Consider the following 21,797-nt stretch of genomic DNA (forward strand, 5'->3'; position numbering starts at 1 on the left):
GGTAATGGTTTTGAGACGAGCTCTGCGTTTCTGGCATTTCTGGTGGCCTGGCAGCTGCACTTGCTATCCATTAGTCAAGAAAGACCAACTTTCTAGTATCAGGAGACACGAGCCAGTCTTTTTATGATGACAAGTAGTAAAATGTTGCCATGAGCAGAAATGTGTAGGCAGGAAAGCTTGATGACATGTAATTGTTACTGCGGACTGAGCTTACTTATTAAAACTGTCAAAAGGGCAACAATGAGCTTTTAATTGGAGGGATCAGAATTTTTCCTGCTCTCAGAAATGAACCAGGTCAGAACAGGCAAAAAAGGGAAAAAAAAAAAGTCACTTTTAAGAGGGAAACTTTACAAATGAAAATGGCAACATTGCTGAGAACAAGAAGAGCCAGGACTGTGGGGGAAGGAGTTGCCAAGCTACTGCGCAGAGTAAGCTCAGATTTGTTCAGTGGTGCAGCTGTTTCTTTTCCTTATTTAACAACTATTTTGCCCTTGAAAACAAAATTTAAAGCAATGACATCCCAAAGGGCAGTGCTTGGGCAGTATGTTACTTAGCATCACTAGGAGGCAAGCCAAGCCTAGGCAGGGCCTACACAGCTCTCTTGCTACAGGTATCAATGAAGTGAATAAAAAATTAAAAACAGAAAGAGCAGAAGAGCAGCTCAGTGCCCAGGAATTCACCTTTGACTAGCTGCCATTTAGCCGCTGTCCCACCTGCCAAACCTTGCCCTTTACAAAGCTGCTTCTCTGAGGCTGCATGAGGGCTACCTGCTGCAATTAAGGAATGGAAAATTTTTGCTAGGAAGAAAAAAAAGCCAGCAGTAACTACCCAGCTCCATTGCTCAGTGCAAATATGTTTGGTCTGTCAGAGAGATGCCAAAGGAAAGAGGCCAAACGCCTCCTTACGGCACCACCTGGCTACCATTCACTCCAGATCTGGAGCACAGTGTGGCACTGTGAAGCCAGGCTGACACCAGAGGGAAGGAGTAGCCTTAAACTGATACCAAAGAATATGAGGCAAAAAAATGCCAGCTAGGATAAATCCTTTCTGGCCAGGGAAAGCTGAGCAACCCAGCCCAGGCACGGCAATGCCAGGAAGAGCCAGCGTGGCTCTGCGTGGGGCATGGCACAAGCCACGGCGCTGGCTCTGAGGGCAGACTGGGTTACCTCCCTGTGTCCACTCTACGTGGTTAGTCTTTTTTTTTGTTCCCCTTTTATTTTGTGAGATGTGCAGAGATAAATGGAAATACATGTTAAAGGAATAAGCACTTTTAAACTGGTATGACTCCATCCCCTTTGGGGCAAGCTGGCTTTAGGCAAGCCGTGTTGGTTTTGTGTGAGGAGGACGGGGGAATGGGACTTTCCCCACAGGCAGCAGTTGCCTTTGCTGCTGACCTGGCTGTCCTCTTGGGCCCCGTCTCCTTGCCAAGGTGGCATGTCCTCACACTTTGGGGACCTCCTGGCCCTCTCTGTGTGCTGAGCCTTTCTTGGCCCTGTGAGGCCAGCACAAGGCTTTGGCCACGTGGCTCCACCTCTGCCATGTAAGTGCGCCTACACAGTGCCTACCCAGCAATAGCCTTGCTGCAGAGGCCGGGCTCAGTCATGTTGTTCCCAGTGCAGTCCATCCCGAGACGCTTGTTCTCCCTCTCCCTCCTCCTGTTCCTACTCAGCCTGTAGGTAAGCTCACCGACCACCCAGAAAGGTCACTCTGTGCCTCACACGTGGCAGACAGAGCCTGCAGAGACAGTCAATTGGGAGTGTTTGTTCCCTCATGTTTTTTCCTGGGTTGGTTGTAAAGGATTTAGGCTAAGAATACGACATCAAACGGGGAGGGAAGCCCCAAATGTTCTCGGACAAGGAGAAAGAAGGTACATGCATGTGCGCTTGTGCTTGTGCATATATGCAAGTGTTGTGGCAACTGCTGTTTTCGGTGAGAGCAAATCAGTGCATTCGAAGCCACACGCGGACTACAGGTTCGTGCTTTGCACGTGACGGTGCCTGGTGAGTGCTCAGCGAGCGGCACGCCCGTGTGGCGAAAGCATCGTCACCAGCTGTAGTTTAGCAGCGCAGCCAAAGCATTCTTGCTGCAGCGCAGGCAGGTGCTGGCTGCCCGCTTCCCAGCTGGCTGGCTTCCTAAAGCACGATGGTTAGCAGGGCGTCCTTCCTCCCCAAACGCACCCTTGTACGAGCAGGTGCACGCTTGGCTGTGTAGCCCTGCCATCCTGGGCCCTGGCAGCAATGCAAAGCAAAGCGTCCCGATGCCAGCGGTGCTGGCATGTGCGTACGCACACGCCTGTGCACGTGTGCTGCCTTGCAAGGGCAGGAGCTTGCTTTGCCTTCAGATCTGCATCCTTGAGTGGAGCTGCCCAACAGCAGAGCCAGGGAAATGCTCCACCAGCCTCAGGTCACCCCAGGGGCGAGACACTGGGGTAGGAACCAACCGGGCGAGGAGGAAACACCATTTTGCATCTGGCACCTGCTCAGGCGCCGGTATGGCCTCGCAGGAAAGTATGGCTGAGCTCCAGCAAAGTCAGCGAGGAGTCAGTAAGAAGATGCCCACAGTCACATCAGGGAAAAGCTCATCAGTCTGTCTGCCACACGCTCCCACCCATCGTGCACATGCTGGCCAGAGCAGGTTTGGCTTCCTCAGGAAGGATGGACAGGCTGTGGGGCCCTGGCCCATGCGGTTCTGCCCCTTGCACGTTTGTGCCGTTTGCTCTCTCCAGGAGCCAGCACTGACCGGGGGGTTTGCAGTTCATACGTAGGCAGGGCTGGGGCTGGCCTGCCCACGCAGAGCGGGCACAGCCGCATGCCTTGGCGGGGGTTTCACACCTGAACATACTTGGGTGCTGCTCTGCAGTTAGGGGCCAGGCGGAGGTTTTACTGCTGAGCAGTAACTTTGCATATGCAACTGTGCTCAGTGCCGCAGAACAGCTTTACTGCAGCATCCCAGGAGGCTGGCAACGTCTCAGCCTCATCCAGGACTGATATTGCCACCAAACCCCACCGCCACCAACCCTTCTCTTTCCTGCAAACCCACAAGCAAAGGCTGTAGCTACCCCAGCCTGGTCCTGCAGCCAGCATGCTGGCAGGGAAGGGGGTGCAGGTAAACGTGCTTCCAGGAAAGGTCAGCATCACCCCAGGGCTGCATCCTGCTGCATCCTCGGGTCCTCTGAGGATTAGTAACTGGCAGTAGAGCAGGTGGGAAGGACAGGTCTCAGGCCCTGGCCACCACTGGGACAGCTTGTGCAGAGCATGGCCTGGGCAGAAAGTGGCTACGGGCTTCCTACTGCTGGGAATGATCTGTCCTTTGGGAAGTGGAGGGGACCCAGAGAGGGCCACTGCTGCCAAGCAGGCTTGGCAGGAGCCATTCCTGGAGGTGCCAGGGACTGAGGACTCTCGGTGCACCCTGGTATGGCTGCAGGTGGGCAGGACGTGAGCACACGCACGCACAAAGGGGGTTGTCACAGAGGGTCTCCGAGCTCCCTGCGACAGTAGGGCAGTGCGACCCTGTGGCAGGTGTAGGGTGCCTGTGGTTGGGATGTGCCCGTGGGAAAGGACTTCTCTGGCAACAGGCTGGGGAGCATGCCCATCGCCGAGGGACTCTATGGCCTCTGCTTATTGCTGAAGAAACAGACAGCAAAGCCAGGTTGTATGAAACCCGATTATTCAAATTTATTAACATCAAGAATTATGCAATGATGCTGTAGATTTTTTTTTTATTAACAAATAGAAAACAGACTGTATACAACAGTGACCCCTACAGCACTATGCATCCACAAGGTAAAAATGAATGTGTCCTCCAACATTACCAACCCTGGATTGCTGATTTCAGCGTAGCTTGGATTCTTAACATTCGGAATACATGTGATAATACAATTAGATACCCTTCCACCACCTTTATTCATAACTCAATGCACTCGAAAGAGGGCTGCTCACTCCCTGTCTTTAGTGCAAGCGTGATATAATAAGGAGTATTAATATATAGTACCATTAAATTAAGTCCAGTAGTCTTGCCACATTGGTTCATTAGAACGTCCTGAAGTAGCGGAAAGTACAATATTCTAGTGACTTTTAACATTTGTAGGATAGCAGAAATTATAGATACACCCAACCTCTGAAGCCATGTGTACTCCCCTCCCCTTCCCTGCAGTACCCTGCTTTCCAAAGAGAGCCTGCCCGGCTCCGCTCTGGGGACTGCTGGGCTTGTGCTCCTTGCCTTTGTAAATGCTCCGATGCGCTTCACTGGTGAGAGGTGACAGAATGGCGCTTGCACGCACAGAACCGCGGGATTAACAAAAAGGGCCGTGTCTCGCTCTTTCCGTCCCCTCCCTGGGGAAGCGTGGGACCCACTCGCTTCTCCTGCCCCCCCTTCCCGGCGAGACACACACAAAGAGACTCCAAAGCCCGGAGCCTGGGATTTCGGGTCTCTCACAAACAAGGTGACGACAACTCATGTCATATCGGGATCTGCCAATACACATGGTCACTGGATTGGTTTAACACGCATCGTAATAGGACTGAACGGTTTCCAGCTGACAAAGGGGACCACTTCTCCGGCGACCCCCCCACATGCCCTCCCAAAACCAAACCTACTCAGGAAATGATGGGCGGGGAGGGAAAGGCTAAAAAAATAATCGGTAGCTTAGGTCCAGTTCCATGAAATTTCATATTCTACAGAGGATTAAAAAGCAGCCTACAGGGAATGGAGCCGGGCAGGAACCACAAGCCAGCTGCTGCAAATTACCAAGGAAGCTGCACTAAAATGGGCAGAACCAGCAGTGACTGGGCTGAAAAAAACACAGGGTAGTAAAAAATGTAAAAGCAAAAGGAAATTAAAAAAACAAACCCAACTCCCAAAGGTTTGGCGGGTCCAGTTCTGCCTGGGCAAAACATTAAGACTTGCAAAAAATAAAAAATAAAGAGAGAGGAGATTATAAAAACCACTAGTAACTATTTTACATGTTTAAAAAAAAGATCCCATTCCACCCACCTAAAGCCTCGCTGTGAAATGCAGTCGCGTGAGAGAGGGCGAGAGATGCACATGAGCAGAAATTCAGCCAGAGACTGGAAATGCTTTTGGAGTCGGATTCCCTCGTTTGGCGCTGGGGCGAAGTTCCTAAATGCCGTGGTCAGAACTGGTTGGCGTGGAGGTCTGCTGCCTGGGCAGCACCTCCATCTGTACAGAAGGACTGAGGAATGGGCGGCTCTGGCTCAGAGGGACCCATCTCCACTCCTAGACATCCCCACCGCGACTGGAGGAAAGCACTAGTTACGTTGCATAGTGGTCGAAGCTGCCGAGATACTCCAGTGCTGCTCTGTAGCACAGCTGGTACTGGTCCTGCAAGGCAGCAAGGGGGGAAGCGTGAGAAGCGGGGACCCAAGGACATCAGGCAGCAGGGTTGCACATCCAGTGATGCTGGCTCCCCTCCCTTCTCCCACAGATCTCCCACCACCCCGGGGAGGAGGGAACACTCACCTCTGTCTGCACCATGGCTGGCCGCTGCGTCCGCAAGGTCTTCACCGTCTGGAACATGTCCACCACCCCCTCGTAGCGCATCCTCTCCAGCACGATGCTGAGCGTGATAAACACGCCTGTGCGCCCGACCCCAGCGCTGCGCGGAGGGAGCAAGAGCTGCCGTTAGAGACCCGCCAGCCCCAGCGAGGCTCCGCAGAGCTCCTAGGAGTGGTGCAAGCTCATGGAGCGCGGGGACATGCTCAGTGGAGCCAGGAGAGGCCACAGGGACATTGCCAGCCAGAAGTGCCCTCTCAGCCCCATGGGCCCCACCAATTCTGCCTTGCCTCTGGGCCAAGCTGCCGTGGCACCCTGCCCTGCCCAAGGACTCTTCCAAGGAGCTACAAATCATACCACTGGGTTGATCTAGTCACCTGGCAGAAAGGCTGCCAATGGCACCCATGGATGTTGCCACCTCCTCGTCCGCTGCCTGCCTCTTGCCAGTGGTATGCAGGAGGGGCACCAAGTGCAGGGGGGCTGGCAGCTGCCAGGGTAAGCGAGGTAGGGGACATCTCTGAGGGCTGATGAAGGGAGAGGTGGCTGCTGATCTGCATCCACTCACCTGCAGTGCACCGTGATGGGCCCATCCTGCCCAAACTGCTCCTTGGTCTTGTGCACCTGCCCGATGAAGTCGATGAAGCCCTCTCCCGTCTTTGGCACTCCCTGCTCAGGCCAGTCTGTGAACTGGAACTGGCGGATGGTCCGTGACTGGCCGTCCTGCAGGGACAGGGGTGTTAGACATGAACTGTGGGTGAGGAGACAGCAAGAGGGGCTGATCTCGCTCCCCTCAGCACCGGTGCTGCTGACCTGCTCTCAGACCCCCCCGGCCCAGGCCAGGTGAGAGGGTGCACAGGCCATGGATGAGCCCAGGCAGATCTTTCGCTGCGTGTTTGGGGCTGGCCTCTGCTCTCCCATGTTCACCCCAGGGCGGCTGAGCTGAGCGGGGCTTTGGGCCCCTGCAGGGTCTGTTGGGTCAGTGCCCTGGTCCTGTTTTGGGCCCAGCTCCACCCCAGGACCACGTTTACTGTCACAGAGGGGTCCTGTGCCCGGTCAGATGCTGCACACAGAGACTCCAGGTGCCGGGGAGCCCATGTTAAATGCTTGCCCAAGTGCGCAGCACAGGCAAGGCAGGGTCTGGTGCTGATAGGGATCCCTGAGCTGCTCACCGGGGCTGACCGCTGGCAAGGAAGAACTTGTGGTGAGAGGAGCAGCAGGTGAGGGGCAGCAGCCCCTTCCGCCTGCAGTGCGAGACAGCACCTTGCTTTCCGGTTCCTCCAGGAGCTGCTGCACGCTCCCTTCGCTGGCCTGGGCAGGGCAGAGGTGGGGCAGAGGCACAGGAGGCAGGGGAGCTGGGGAGCCAGCAGTTGCACTCACCCTGGCATCTGTCACCTTGAACTCCCGGAGGATGTACTGTGGCATGTTGTATTCTGCCATGGGGTCCACCACGAAATACTGGTACCGGGCAGAGCGCTCCGCAGGCCAGTACTGATGGCACTTCTCCTGTGGATGAGGAGCACGGTGAGACGTTACCACCAACAAGCTGCTGCTCCTCCCTCCCACTCCCTGGGAGCATTCGTGGCTGTGGGGCCACAGGGTCAGCCACAGGGCATGCCAGCAGGAGGCTGGCCCAGAACGGCTGGTGCTGGGGACAGACTGGGGTGAGCTGAGAGGTTGTGCCCACAGACAGCAGCCGCACAGCCCCCTTCTCCCCCGAACTGGATTCGTACCCGGCCCATCTCACGCAGCTTTGTCAACATCACCACGATGGTGGAGTTGTGCTCCCAGAGCATCCGCCAGAAATCCTCTGTGGTCTCAGCCAGTGGTCCCTGCGTGGCGATGTAGGCCTTCTGCTGCCTGCAACAAACATAATGGTGCTCAGACCAGCTCCTGGGAGGTGGGCAGGACCTGCTTCTGGGGGCTGGTGGGCCGGGAGGGCTGGAGGCAGGGACCCTGTGCAGCAGGCAGCAGGGCTGAGCCCGCCCAGCACGTGTCTTCTGAGTGCTCCCCCCAGACGCAGTGAGCACCACCGGGTGCAGGATCCAGAAAGGCTGCTAGTCCTTGCTGGGGTGACAGCGTCCCCAGCCCAGCCTCTCCCTGCTGCTTGTCCCTAGCACTGCTGCACTGAGAGCCTTCTTGGCACCCGGGCCCACGCGAGCAGGCTGCCAGCACCCATTCGGGCTGAAAGGAGAGGCTGTGCTGGGGGACCATCCCAGCAGCACCCCTGGGTTCCTGTACGTTTACTCTGCAGCACCCACCATCCCTCCCATTGCACGGGAAGACACAGAGCAACTAAATCAGGTCACCTAGATCATGCGTGCCAGCTAATTAGGGCAGTGCGGAAACCACCAATACCATTTTGCCAACTTTTCTGAAGCTTCCAGATTTGTCCTGAGCTTCACTGCGAACCAGAGCATCTCTCAAAACGTCCCGTGTGAAAGCACAGCTTGACCTGCCCCAGCCTGGCACCCACCCTGAAGAAAGCACCCTTGGTGCTTTGGACTCTGAGAAGGGCCAGCTCCCGCGTGTTGGTTCTGTGGCTCGCCGAGCGCCCAGCCTGGCATGGGGTCCACGGGTCTGGCGCCGCACGGGCGGCGGGGACACGGTCCCGCTTCACCACTGCGGGGCGCCGGAGCCCGCGGGACGAGGGGCGGCATCCTCCCGTCCGGCACCTCATCTCTCCGCGGGTGCTAAAAATTAATGAACGTGCTGCAGGACAGCTGTAATGTGCAGGATGAAGACAGGGGCTGCTTCAAGGTGGATTTATAAGACATCGTAAAAAGCAGGGAGTGGGGGTGCAGAACGAAACAAAAGAGCTGATAAAGATGCAGCATCAGTGATGTCTGCAGGACCTTGGGCCAGCTGATCTCTTTAGATAATACCGAGAAGATTGCTCGGTTCAAAGGAAAGGACAGGAAGAGATAACAGCACTCTTCAGGGATGGGGTAGGTAGCATAAGAAATGGCACCACCTGCTGTGCTGGCAGCCCTCCCGCCGAAGCATCACCAAGGGGCAAAACCAGCATTGTTCTTCATCAGCTCTGGAGCCAGGGCACTGTGGCTGCAGCCCGCCTGTCAGGCACCGGGTGCCGGGGTGGGCGTGGTGGTGCTGGACAGCTTGGAGCCACACAGGCAGGAGGGAGCGGAGGCTGCTCCGTGACAGTTTTTCTCCAGCCCCTTCATCCTTCCCCATTACTCTGTCCCACCCTGAGCTCGCCGTGGTTTTGCTGGGTTGGGATGCTCCCAGGGTTGCTCCCCTTCTGCTCCCTGCCCGCTCTTGCCTCCACGCAGCCTGTCCCCCTGGGAACCCTTCCTGGGCTCAGCTGCTGGAGCAGGGATGGAGGCACAGAGCCACTGGCCTGGCTGCACCAACATCTGTTCCCTTTGGCAGTGCCTGTTGCTCCTGGGAGGTCACCAGCCTGCAAGAAGCATTTGGGCAGAGCCAAGCTGGAGCGGGACTGTGCCACATCCATCGTTGTATCCCTCACTCCTGCACTGGGTGACCCTACTGCGATGGTGCACAGACAGATGACAGGAATGAGCCTTATATGTGCATCGTTGGGATTTGGTCTGGATTATTGTCCGGGGATTCGCTGGGAAGGAGATGTGGCCACAGGGCTGTTTCCCTGCATTCTCCTCTGCTGGCGCTTAGCATCTGAGAACGCGATGCCAGCAGTCAGATACAGGAACCATAAGCATTATTGCCCCACTAGATCTTAATTTGTGCTTTCTAAAACATACCCTGGGGAGCAGAACTCAGTGACAGGCTCCCCAGTGTCCAGCACCAGTCCTGTCTGAGGATCCACAGACTCCCCCCAAAATCAAGACATGGGACAATGAGCCATGGGCTGCTGCCTGGATCAGCAGCGCAATCACACTTCTACCTCTGGTTGCTACAGCTAGTGAGGGGGGACAGGTTCGCATTAGATGCTGCAGATATAAAACACATGCCAAGGATGCCTACCAGAAGATCCTACAAACCTCCGCAGGAGCCAGCACAGTCTCCCACCCCAGCCATGTGGGCATCTGTCTACAGCAATACAAGCCAGCCTGGCAGCGCTCGCTCACTAGCGGTCTTCACATATTGTAACTATACGCACTGGAGCGTCTGAGAAAATGGAAATAGATAAAATGCAACAAAGTGATCCCCAGCCCACCCCTAGGCAGCCAGGACCAGTCCTTGGAACAAGAGAAGGCAGCTCTGCCCAGGTTCCCAAGCAGGCAGGACAGGCTGGCCCAGGCACCTAAGGTGGCCCTTACCTGTACCCATCTATGAAGCTGGCATTGATGTAATCGGAGCCTTCGACACCCCGTATAGGCTGCAGACAGACTCTCGTCAGCTCGTATGGCATGATGTTCACGAGGCGGTTCTTGAATTTGTTGCATGGGAGGTTGGCACTGATGAAACGTGAGGTATGTGCTTTAGAGTTGGCCAGCAGCTGAAAGAGGAGGAGACATGTCAGACCCCTGCTGGGGATGCAGCAGTCTGGGGGCAAAATCAGGACCCTGGCCGCAGGGCAGGCAGGAGTCCCTCTGGGCATGCAGCCACACTCCCTCCTCTGACCGAGGCACAGCCACTGGGGACCAGGCCTTTCTGGACCAGATGAAGGGCTCTGCCACCATGTTATGAGGAGGCTGCACCCAGCTGCTCTATTTCACAGTAATCAGTCTGGTTTTCAGTCCTGTGTCGGCCCCTCTGGGGTGGCATTGCACACCTAGGTATGGCTCGGACGCACTGCTGGCTTTCGGTGCATGGCTGTAGGTGACAGCAGGGGGAAGAGCCTGCACTGACCTGCTGGCACAGCCCCAAAGCCACACATAGTGGAATGGAGACCCACAGCAGCTCTCTGACCTGCAAGGGGCCAGGACATGAAGCTGTGTACCTCGCTGAACCAGGGACACATGCCATCTTCCATCTTCCAACAATGTCTCGCTATGTACTTCTCACCACAGAACCACCCAAGAAAAATGAGAATTGTGGCAGTTTTAGATAAAGAAGATCTATTTTGGGTTACTGTAAGACATTTTGTGGTTCTCTTTGAGCCCTGTAAACCGGAGTCATGGTAAATGTGTTACTTAGATCTCCTGGAAGAGACATTCAAACAGAAGTCCCTCTTTCCCCCCCCTCCTTTTTCTTTTCTCTTTTTTTTTTTCCCTTCCCCAAAAGACTCTCTCCAGCATCTCCAGAGCCACCCTTCTCTCTGTGTGTGGCAGCTGGTCCTTAGCAGAGGCTCCCTGCAGAAGGACAGGGTTGCTCTTTGGGGAGTGATGCAGCCATGTGAGGCCCTCCCATATCGTGCTCCCCAGGGTTTCCCATGCAGTGGACACTGCCAGGGCACAGAGCACGGTAAATTTTATTACTGTTCTAAAGAGACCCGTGGAGAAACAGCAAATTTTTGTCTTTCTTAGAACAGAGTTGCTAGAGCTGAGCCTAATTCTGTGGCTCTCTTGAGGGGTTTCTCAGGGCAGGTGTCACCATGAGATACTAATGCAGCATGTTCTACTGTCCCAAGCCCAGGACACCAGCAGCTCTGGTGACCACAGGACAGAGCTGCTCAGCTACTCCCAGTTTATGCAGAAAGTCAGTATTTTGCCTCTCCTGCTCCTTTGTCATTTGGAGGGAATCCCCAGGGTGAAGCTGTATTGCTGCAGTTCATTTCACAGCCTGCGTGGTCTGCTGCCTCCCTGCATGAGCTATATTTCCCTGCATGAGTTCACTGGACTAATGCACCTCATCTGAGAATATGGGCGCTTATCAGAGCTCACTTCCATCTCCAAGGCTGTAATAAATATCTGCAGTAGGCATTCACAGATACAGACAGTAAAATGTGGGCTCGGCTTCTTAAAAACAGTGTGCCTTAAAACACTGCCTTCACCAATTCTAGACACTGAGGCTTGGTGACGAGGTGGTTAAAAGATAACAGAGCTCAGCATTGAAGAAGTGAGACTATAAACATCTCACATATTTAAATTGGAGCCGTTTCCAGACAAGTTGTTCACAGTAACATCAATTATCACTAACACAATCTGCATCTGATTTCAGATGCAGTTCCCGCTGCACAGTGAACCTAGAGCAGAACGTGCTGCTGAGAACTGCGCATCCATCTGCCTTTTATATCCTCCCCAGAAGCTGCCAATCCAGGGGGGACCATGGCCGACACAGCTTTACAGTTCAAATGCATTTTAAATCTCTGCCTACCTGGTTTATAAACACACAAAAGAAAAACTGTCTGTAATGATCCACGGCTCTCCTTTCCCAATGCCTGGACACGTGGCTCCGTGGGGCTGTGTGGGCAGAGACAGGGCGCCAGGGAAGGGGGTGCTGGGGCTCTGTCACCAACCTTGAATTCCAGCTCCATTGCAGTAACGCTCTCGCCTGGTGGCACCTGGGTCAGCTTCTGGATGTGAGCAAAGAGGTTGCGTGCAGGCACCTCGGTATTGCCACACGTGGCTGCCTCCAGCAAGGCCTCGTGGATGAAGATGTACTGGTCCTCTGTCTGCACCATGTAGTTGCGCTGAGAGCGCATGCACGTCACGTGGCCATAGATGTCCACGGTCTTCTCATGCTTCATTCGCTCCAGCATGGCATCAATGACAATGAAGCAACCAGTTCGGCCCACGCCAGCACTGTGGGAACAAAGCACGTGGCCTGAGATGACAGTGTCTCCTAGAGAGGCCACGCAAGCTCTGCTCTTGCTTAAGAGAGCACCCGGACCTAGAGCGCAAAAAAGAGGAGTAAAGCCTGCTCCCCACACTGAGGGCTAATGAGCTGAGCCCCAAACAAGAGGTGACAGGAGGAGTGAGGGAGAAAGGCACTGGAGAATGCAGGAGGCTACTCGGCCCTTCTGCTGTCCCCCTTTCACTGATGGAGCGGAAAGGACATGGTGGCACTCTGCTGGTCCCTGCGGTGGCTGGCAGCACCTCCACAAGGGAAGGAGAAATGTCTTTAACAGGTGGGAGAGTGACAGCATACCTGTGCATGAAGTCAGAAGACCTTAAGTCCAGGCTGGGCCCCAGCATCAGTGAAGCCCGTAATTTCAAGCCTGCTTGTTCCCTAACCTGGGTCACCGTTTCCTAACCCATAAAACGAGGACAGCCAGCCCGAGAGGGGAAAGCAGAAAGGTGAGGTCACGCATGTCTACGCTGAGCCCTTTGCTCAAGCACCGGATGCCTCTCCACGTCTGTTGGAAGGGCAGTAGCAATCCCCGAACTACTCACCCTGAGAGCACCCTGAAAACAACAGACAGGCTGTCGTGACATGTAAACACAGGCAGAGATAGGGAGCTAGACATTTCCTCATTTATGGTGCAAGTCAGATCCTTAACAGGGCTTTAATACAGCTTGTTTGTGTGTTAATTATACCCCACTCCCATCTGAAACAGAGCATGAAAGAAGAGCATTAAACACTGCTGGTAAGGCGTATGCTGGAACAGCAATGATGGAGTGGTTTGTTCAGTAATAGTCCCCACTTGGCTGGTATAGATAAATCTTGCCTGGATAAGATGCTAAGCCTTAGTAGACTAATATTTTGCTTAAAGAGCTGCCTTTCTACCCTGCAAAAGAGTTCTACTGTAAATACTACATATAAATGTTTGTAGAGGGCACTGCATGCGTGTCTGTCAATGATGTGCCTCTGAAAGGTACCGCCTCCTTATGTGGGCACACATCATTTTTAAATGGTACTTGCAGTTTTGCAGGAGAAAGTGTTTTCTGAAGCTCTGCATACAGCAGTGCTGTTTAATCTGACAGACGAGTGGCAATACAAATGTCACCACTGCATTACCGCTGCTGGTCGCTGATCTGTTCCCAGCCCATGCATGCAGTGCAGGTTATGCTACCGTGAAGCCTTCCCCACGGGAACAGGAGACTTCACTTTCAGCTGGACAGGTTAAAGCTCCTGCAGCCAGAAGGCACGTGCCCAGGCACAGCTTCGCAAACACAGAGTCCTACCTGCAATGGACAACCATGGGCCCAGCATCCGGCGGGTTACAGGCCTTGACCCGTCGCAGGAAAGCTAGGATCGGGGTGGGGTATTCTGGTACCCCATGATCGGGCCAAGCCATGAACTGGAACTGTCGCAGCTCTCGCTTCTCACTGGAGCCATTCTGTTGAAGACGAAGAGGAGTTGTTTTGCATGAGAACAGTCTCACCCTAGGATGGGAACCCACTGATGGGGTAACAAGGAACCCAGCTGGCTGGGTTACAACAGGTATGTAATGCTGTGCGTGATCAAGCATGTATTGAGCTTTTGCCACGGAAAATTTGGAGGCAAAATGTAGGCTTCTTGCAAGGCTTCGGTACACATAGATGCTCTGTGGAAAGCCAGCTGATACAGAGAGCAGGGCAGCTCTGCGGGAGCGGAGCAGACCGAAGGGCAGGTGAAGGCTTTCTGCACAGCATAGGGTCACTACCCGCGTACTCACTGCACGTTCAGGGAAAAACGGGCACTGGGCATGGAAGGGCCACAGCAGCCAGTTCCCTCCCTGCTCCTCTGGGTCTCTCTGGGTGGCTGATTAGCCACCAGTCTGCAGAGACTGCCCTGCTCCTGTCTTGGCTTGGCTGAGTGATCTATGCAGCAATGCGGTAGGACTGGCTGGGTGACTGCTGGGGGCAAGATGCCTTCCTGGGGCGTGAGTGTGTCCCCATCGCACACTGCTGTGCTCTCTCTGACGGTGTGACCCAAACTCAGTCACGCACAGAGGCAGCCTGCTGCGAAGCCTGTGTGCATTGCCATGACACACCACTGCTAGCACTGCCCCCAGGGATTTCCAAACACTAATGAGGTACATAGCAGGCAAGAGAGAAGGGCTTGCGCAAACGTCAGCACGGCCCCTCCGTTTGCATTATTAGTGACAGGAGCGCTAAGAATTCATGGCTTCCCATGTTGTCCCTCTAATGGGAGGACAGCTGTTACATGTACACTTGCCAAAGGCAAGCACGGCCCCCGCTCTGGGGCCCACCACAGAGTCTGAATGCATACAGAGGAGCATCAGGTGTCCTGGCCAAAATCCAGTGGTGGCCAGATGCACAACCTGCAGCCGGTCTCCCACTGCAGCCCAGCTGTGAGAAATGGCCCATGTGTGAACTAGCCACATGCCTGGCCAAGCCAGGCACAGCCGGCAGCCTCTGCCTGTGGGCAGTGCAGCACCCTGCAGCATTGGGGAGCGCCTCTGCATTAACTGCAGCAGGAACAGCCCAGGCAGCACCATACCTTGTACAGTGCAAAGGTGCGGACGGTGTAGGTCGCCAGCTCAACTGTGTCCAGCAGGGTCACCTGGATCATCCCGTAGGTTTCCGTACCCCGGCTTGGCCAGTACTGGTCACACTTTACCTGTGCGGAGGAGAGGAGAAAGAGTCAGTGCTTGGCTACTAGCGTTTGGGGTGAGGAACAGGGCTCTGCCCTTCAAAGGGTAAAGACAGAAAAGAGTCACTGTGCAGAGGGCTCCAAACACCCAGATTTCCTTCTCCTGGAGTGTCCCAATCAGCAGAAAGGCAGCACACCCTGGGCTCCTTTCCACAAGATTCATGTTCAAAGAGGGATTTTTTTTTTCCTGGAGCCACTGGTGGGAAGCGGCGAAGGGGGCCAGGCCACCAGACACAGCAGCAAGAGCAGCACCAGGTATGAAGACAGTGTGCAGCAACTGCTAGCAGTGATTTGTGCCTGCCGTAATTCTTCTTCTCTGCCTCCTGTTTGGGAAGATAGGGGTCTTCAGGGCTGTGCTTGCAGCATCCCCCTGCCTGAACTTCGCCTGGATGGAGAGGAGGTCGGCAGCTGTGGGTTGGTGGGAGGAGAGCTGGTGAAGCAGGGCAGGGAAGCGGTAGTTTCTCTGGGGAAGGCTCTGCTCGAAGGGCAGCCGAGGTGAGGGAGATGCAGCCTGCATCCCCACCAACTCCCTGCTATCCCTAACACAGAGAGCCCTAACACATCCCCATCCCTCTGCCCCCTTCATCTCCCTGTGCATCCCTTCCTGCTCACCTGCTGATGCCCTCCTCCTCCTCCTATTCACAGCTCAGCATTTGCAAACTAATCCTCCGGTTTTCTTCTCTCCAGCCCCGAGCTCCCTATTTAATTTGGCACCCTGAGCATCCCTACTGCATCTGGCACCCGGCTCCCCCGCCCCGCGGAGCCGCGGTGCCTGGCTGACAGGAGGAAGACTTCATTCCCATCCATGTGCACTGCACCGAAAATGGATTCCCGCCCTAGGAGAGAGGAGTGAATGGAAGATCATCTGTGCTTGTCAAGGAATAGTAAACTTAATTATTAGCCAAGCGTGTTTACAGGGGAATGTGTGGGAAAGGAAACAACAGGCTTAATTAGAAATCAATGATGTTCTGCCTTTTAATTGAAGGCACTTTAAGCAGGATGGGGCTTGTGAGAGCTAAGAGCCCTCATCCTGCACTCTGGCTGCTGGAGTGTGGCAACCTGGGGTCGGAGGGATGCATCTGTCCCTACTTTTTTGGGGTCTGCTCTCAGTAAGTCCTGCCCTGGCAGAAGTGCAAGGCTTCCTGATGGGGTACTGCAGGTGCCCGCGCGCCCGGAGCAGCTCCGCTGCCTCTTGCCCAGGGTCTCTAGACGTTCAGACTGCTGTGCTGCTTTGGATCTGTGCTCCCAGCGTAGCAGGCCCCACGCAAATCTCAGCAGATTTCTCTTCTTCGCTTGGCACAGAGCAGCCCGTTATTTTACGCTGAGTAGCTGCAGAGCGAACAACTCGGAGGTCACAAACCTTATTTCACAGCTAAACTGATCCTATCCTCACAAGCGGGCAGCAGCTGCAGCTGCATCTCCGGCCACCTGAGTTTGCCTTGCCTGGCTCCGGGATGATGTGACCCCGCTCTAAAGGAGGTGAGGGGAGGGCAGAATGGCATCCTGCAAATGCTGGGGACAGTCGCTTGCTGTGTCGCCCTCGACGTGGTTTGCAGGGGACGTTGCAGGGGAGCAGCACAGCATGTCCCCATGCCTGAGCCCACATCTCGGGGACAGCGGTCCCCTCCTGCCGCCCACATGCTACAGGGCTGTGTGTGCTCAAGCACAAAACAAACTTCAGAGGAGTTCCCCGTGCGGGATAATAGCAGCGCCTGGGTTGGTAATTGAAAATTATTTATTCATGACCAGATAAGAGTCAGTCACATTTTCTGCCAAATTTACCCATAATGTTTATGCCCCATTTTCAAGCTCTGTAAATTTTATGCTGAAGCCGATGCACTGTGGCACTAAAGCAGATAAGAGATGTTTTCTTCTGGCAGCGCTGGCTTCTCATTAACTTAAGGAGCACAGTAATGTCCTGAACAGCCATTTATTGCAGCTTTGCTGAATGGTTCCTGTCCCTCCCCTTTGATGCCTTGTGCCCAAGAGCAGCCGGGCACCTCTCCTCAGCGCGAGAGCTGTGCTCTGCTCCCGGCCCCGCTCACAAGCTCCAGACAGCGCCGCGCCAGCGAGAGGGCTGGAGCGGGATGTGGCTGCCAGGCCCCTCTTCCCCAGAGCCTTGAGCACCAGCCTCTTTGCACCCCTGCCTGGGGGTATGAAGTGCCAGGGGAGATCACACCCCAGGGAAGGCTGCTTGGTGCTCTGGGCTGGGACAGAACAAGCCACAGCGCTGCTCCAGGAGACCTCGCTCTGCCAGGCTCTTGGGGATAGCCCAGGGTAGGAGAAATCCTGCTTTAATACCTCTCTCGTACAACACACCTTGGCTGGGAAACGCCACGCTCGCAGCTTCGGGAAAGCTAATCTACAATGTGTGTTTCTGAACTGCCACCAAATGATTCTGAAACTGATTGTAAGGCTTTGAAGGCAGCTAAATTGCACAATCCAGCCATTGCTATCCTTTATGTGCCTCTCGCTTTGTGAAAACATGAAAAAGGGAGGATGATTTGGACCATCAAGCCAGCTGAAATTGCAGACCATAAAAGCTGATGCTCTTTAAAGTTTTTTTTTCCCCCTGCAGCTCAGGAGCCCTTTAAAGCAGTGTCACCGCTACAGGACTGCAAAGCCGCTGCTGGTCTGGTTGGCTTATCTACGCACAGCACTGCCGAGGGGGACTTGGGGAGCTCGTTTGGGAAGGTGGCAGAGCCTGCCCTGTGCTGGGCATCTCGCCATGAGGCCCTGCTGCCTACCCCAGGCTCTGCAGCTGGAGATACAGTCCTGTGCCTGTGCCAAAGCCCCTGGGCAAGGGGAGTTTCAAGCAAGGTCACCCGTGGGTAATGCTGTGACACCGTGTGACTGCCTGGAGCAGTGCTGTCCCACAGCAGTGTGAACATCAGCAGGCAGCAATGCTGCAGGGACCCAAGGGTTGCATCAGATGAGGTTTGAAGGCTCTGGAGTGGAGTAAACTGTAAAACAGTGACTCATGCTGAAAGCTGGGAGCAATGGGCAGTGACCAGGATCTTTCTCGGTCCCAAAAAGGTGTGCTCCTGAGTGAGCTCTAGCCATCACTAAAGGGACATGAGGAAAAGCAGAGCAGGAAGGTGGCTGAAAGCCATCCTGCCTTGGAAGATGCTGGAGAAGCCAACAAAAAAAACCCGAGAAAATAATCTCCTGCAAGTCCACATCCCAGCAAGTCCACATCCCAGCTCCCCACCAGGGCCCTCCTGTGAGTGGGTGCCCTGAGGCACCTACAGGGTCCAGCAAACACATCCAGGGAAGCCCTTGCTGTGCAAGGCTGGTCCGACTCAGGAGTGGCCGGGCTTCCCCGCTGCCTCCCCTGGCAACCTGCCTCTCCCGCAGTGCCTGAGAAAACTGCCCATTTCTCATTAGTGCTGGGGAGGTGCCAAAGAGCCAGCAGGGCTTGGGCAGGCAGTGTCGGGGAGCGAATGCTGGGGTCTGGGTCTAGTTGGGTCAGCCTAGAGCTCCTGGGCAGCATGCCTGGTCAGGCAGGCTGCCTGCAGCTTCTGCGAGGGTCACTCCCTGCCCATGACAGGGATTCACAGTGCCCGTCCCATCACCAAAAGCCTGACCATACGCACCGTGCTTGGGACAGAAACCAATACTGCAGGAAGTAATTGCAGGATGACATGACAGGGAGCGTGCTGGGGGGAGATAACGCACTGCTCAGCAGCACAGGCGTTTCAGGCAAAGACAAGTGCCTGTGGGGTCAAAGGAAACCCGTTATCTTCGAGAAACACGCACCTTGGAGTGCCTTCCCATAACTAAGCAGCCCAGAAGTTAAGTGAGTCAGGACTCCGGGCATGGATTTACTTGGCAGCCTAAAAGGGCTTTTCCTTGTACTTCAGATATACGCTCCATCACTGAAATGTGAAGGCACAAAAACGTCCCTATATATCCCCAGCTGCAGAGGGCAGTTGATCAGCAGCTTCTGATCTTGCTTAGCCCGTGTGCCAAGTCCTGAGCCGCAGGATGGGTCAGGTTAATTTACCTCCCTGTTTGGGCTGGGGTGGGTGACGGCGGCCAGAGCAGGCAGGGCTGCGCAGCGGGAAACACAGTGCAAAGCTGGGGTTGGATCTCTAGAGGCAGCTCGTCTCCGAGGAACACTATTTTTCCCTCCAGGCTGTAGTGCATTTGTAGAGCCGGGGAAGCCCATGAACAAAGCCTGTTTCTGTATATGCAGGAAAAGCAGATCTGTTTTGCCACGGTGATCAGTTGTTCCAGCTGCTTCCTCCCAGCCAGCGTGGGCTAGGACACCCCTGTGAGCATTTCGGTGCTAAAGCTTTGAAATGGAGGGAGAGCATGCGGGCAAAAGTTTTAACTAAACCCAAACTTGACAGTTTCTGCTTCTCAAGAATAAGCTTATAGGGCTAAAAATAACCAGTGCTTCACAGCTTGAGCGCACAGCCCCTTCTCCTGCCGTTGGCATGGCAACACTAAAATATTCTACAAGTACAAACGCTCACCACCAAAATTTTACTTTTAGGAACAAACTGAATCACAAGAGGCAGAAGCTGCCTCCTGCTTGGGCAGGCTTTGCCCCAAGGGTGCATCTGGGCACAGGAGCACTTCGGTCACAGCTTACAAACTCCTGCTTCAGGGGCTGAGTAAGAACCTCTGTCACGAGACACCATAAGCATCATCCGTAGCGAGGACTCCTGCTCCTTCCTCTCCACCTCGTGCCTTCCCCACAGTTTGCAGAGAGCTTTGCATTTATTACATCAGAATATCTAATCTTGGCAGTATGAGCCGATCGTTTATACATGTTGTCATTGGACAAGGCACAAATTAGACTTATTATTGCAGTAAGACACCGTCAGCCATTCCCCTGCATCGCCAGAGATGCCAGGGCCCTGTCAGGCTGCAGGATGCTGCTGATACCACCTACCCATTGCAGCTTCTCAGCTTCTGGGACGCAGCCCCCAGGCTTTCAGGGACTGTCAACACTTCCCATCTCAGAGCTTTCCTTTCTCCCTTTGGCGCAAGTGATGTGGGCAGGGAAAGGATGGGTGTGCATGCAGACACACAGGCAAGACAGGGGTTAATGAGCAGCACAGTGACAGGAGGTTTTTCCACCCTTTTGCCCCACAGGGATATGCTTACAAGGCACTTGTTGCTGAGGTGCCTGCTGCAGTGAGCCACACCACTGGACCTGCCTCTCCCTGGATGCCCTTATGCTGTAAACCGTTCCTATCCCTCTCTCCTGCCCCCACCACCAGCTCCAGAAAAGAGAGGAAGCACACACTGTACCCTGGACTTCTCCTCCAGCCTGGTCATCATGACTATAGTTGCTGTTCTCTGTTCCCACACCATCCTCCAGAAGTCGCTGAGGGTTTCTGGCAGAGGTCCCTGCGTGGCGATGTAGGCGTTCTGCTTCCGATACCCGTCAATGTAATTGGCATTGATGTAATCACTGCCTGGGACCCCTGCGGAGAAAGAGGGTGAAGCGTTACTCCAGGGGCAGCCCACGACCCTGTGCCTATCGCTCTGCTGGGCCCTGCAGTTAGACGAAGAGGCTGGCACGTTCACAAGGCTCCTGACAAGTCTCCTTCGCAGGGTGATGCCAGAATCTCTCCCAGGGATCCTGCAAAGGATAGGGATGGTGCCTGAACAAAGAAGAACCCTTTGGAACTCCCACATTAATACAAGGAGCAGGCAGCACCACAGCAGAGAGACAGCTGCCACCTGCACACAAAGGGAAATTCACAGGCAGGAATATTAAGGAGTTCGTTTGGCCGCAAGCAACTGATTGAAATAATTGTCTTAAATTTACCAGCTATTTGTTACGGTCCTACAGCACCTTTTAAAAATGAAGCTGCTTCATTAGCTTGTCTCTGTTAGGGGATGTCAGGCCGCGATATCCTCCCACCCCTCCTGCAGGGACAAGTACCCCAGAGGAGCCAGAGACCTTCCTCCCACCACCACTGAAACCCTCCTCAGTGTGAGACCCCCCTCTGCTGCCTGCTGGCAGAGGCTGCTCCAGCTCCCACTCTGCCTCCACCACTTTCAGTAAAGGACTTTCTTGTAAAGGCCTTTAAAATACAAACACAGTTACTAAAATAAACACGACAAAGCAGAGGCCTGGAGCTGTGTTTCCAAACCCCGCTCAGCATGGGCTGCCCGGGCTTCAGGGAGGGAAAGCAGCAGGAATCTCCTTGTCTCCTAAGGAGAGCACATCTGCATTTCATTAGAGGAAGGAAATAAAGCTGGGGGTCTCCCCCTTGCCCTTTTGTCCTGGGGAATTTTCTACAGGTCCCAGCAGTCTCCAGCAGAAACAAAGAGTCTCTGGGGGAGCAGCAGCAGCTGGAGTGCAGCGCCCAGCTCCCTTGGCATGGGCAGCAGGGACCTGGCAAAGCGCTTCGGGAACGATTCCCAGGAAGACACAGACACTACTTAGAGCAACTGAGTCAGGCTGGAAAACAGGGATTCCCCTATGTGCTTACTCCAGAGCTGTCTAACAGGGTTTGCCCATGATCAGACCTGGCAGGCCTTCGCATAGCTGCTGCTGCTTAACAGCCTTGCTGTGAGGGACCATTTGGACCCCCTCCTCCTCCCGCAGAGGATGAGTGGTGCATTAGCATTAGAAAAGACTCTTCAGTCCCAAGAAAAAAGGATGCTAGTGACTGCAGGGCCACCTGTACACAAAGCCAGGCCCCAGTCTCTTCTCCAAGCAGGGGTGCATTGAATTACCTGCTCCTTCCTCATCCCCCATGAGTGGGCTCAGTTCTGGTGTGCAGAGCTGGGTGCTGATTTATAAAACAGTGGGAACAGGCGAGCCTGGGCTTTGCTACCTGGGCTCCAGCTCCTCTGTGTGCAAGGGGGACTGCAAAGCAGGCATTAAAAGCATGTATTAGCCCAGACTCCAGAGATGTGGTGCTGGTTCTTGGAGCCATGGGGGTCAGGGCTAC

General features: G+C 54.6%; 1 protein-coding gene across 2 annotated transcripts in view; it reads right to left on the reverse strand.

Annotated features, from left to right (window-relative positions):
* Positions 1 to 3,698: 3,698 nt before the first annotated feature.
* Positions 3,699 to 21,797, reverse strand: part of PTPRF (protein tyrosine phosphatase receptor type F) — a 260,445-nt gene continuing 242,346 nt past the window's right edge. For both annotated transcript variants that reach the window (XM_075155994.1, XM_075155995.1), the window contains 10 exons: positions 20,140 to 20,315; positions 14,722 to 14,841; positions 13,461 to 13,615; positions 11,852 to 12,137; positions 9,771 to 9,949; positions 7,242 to 7,368; positions 6,889 to 7,014; positions 6,077 to 6,231; positions 5,479 to 5,614; positions 3,699 to 5,340 (listed from right to left, as the gene is read on the reverse strand). In XM_075155994.1, the coding sequence (XP_075012095.1) occupies positions 5,272 to 5,340; positions 5,479 to 5,614; positions 6,077 to 6,231; positions 6,889 to 7,014; positions 7,242 to 7,368; positions 9,771 to 9,949; positions 11,852 to 12,137; positions 13,461 to 13,615; positions 14,722 to 14,841; positions 20,140 to 20,315 (1,529 nt within the window). In that variant the 3' untranslated portion in view covers positions 3,699 to 5,271. The remainder of the gene's footprint in view (positions 5,341 to 5,478; positions 5,615 to 6,076; positions 6,232 to 6,888; positions 7,015 to 7,241; positions 7,369 to 9,770; positions 9,950 to 11,851; positions 12,138 to 13,460; positions 13,616 to 14,721; positions 14,842 to 20,139; positions 20,316 to 21,797) is intronic.

This window comes from Calonectris borealis, chromosome 8 (genome assembly GCF_964195595.1).
Source record: "Calonectris borealis chromosome 8, bCalBor7.hap1.2, whole genome shotgun sequence".
NCBI lineage: Eukaryota > Metazoa > Chordata > Aves > Procellariiformes > Procellariidae > Calonectris > Calonectris borealis.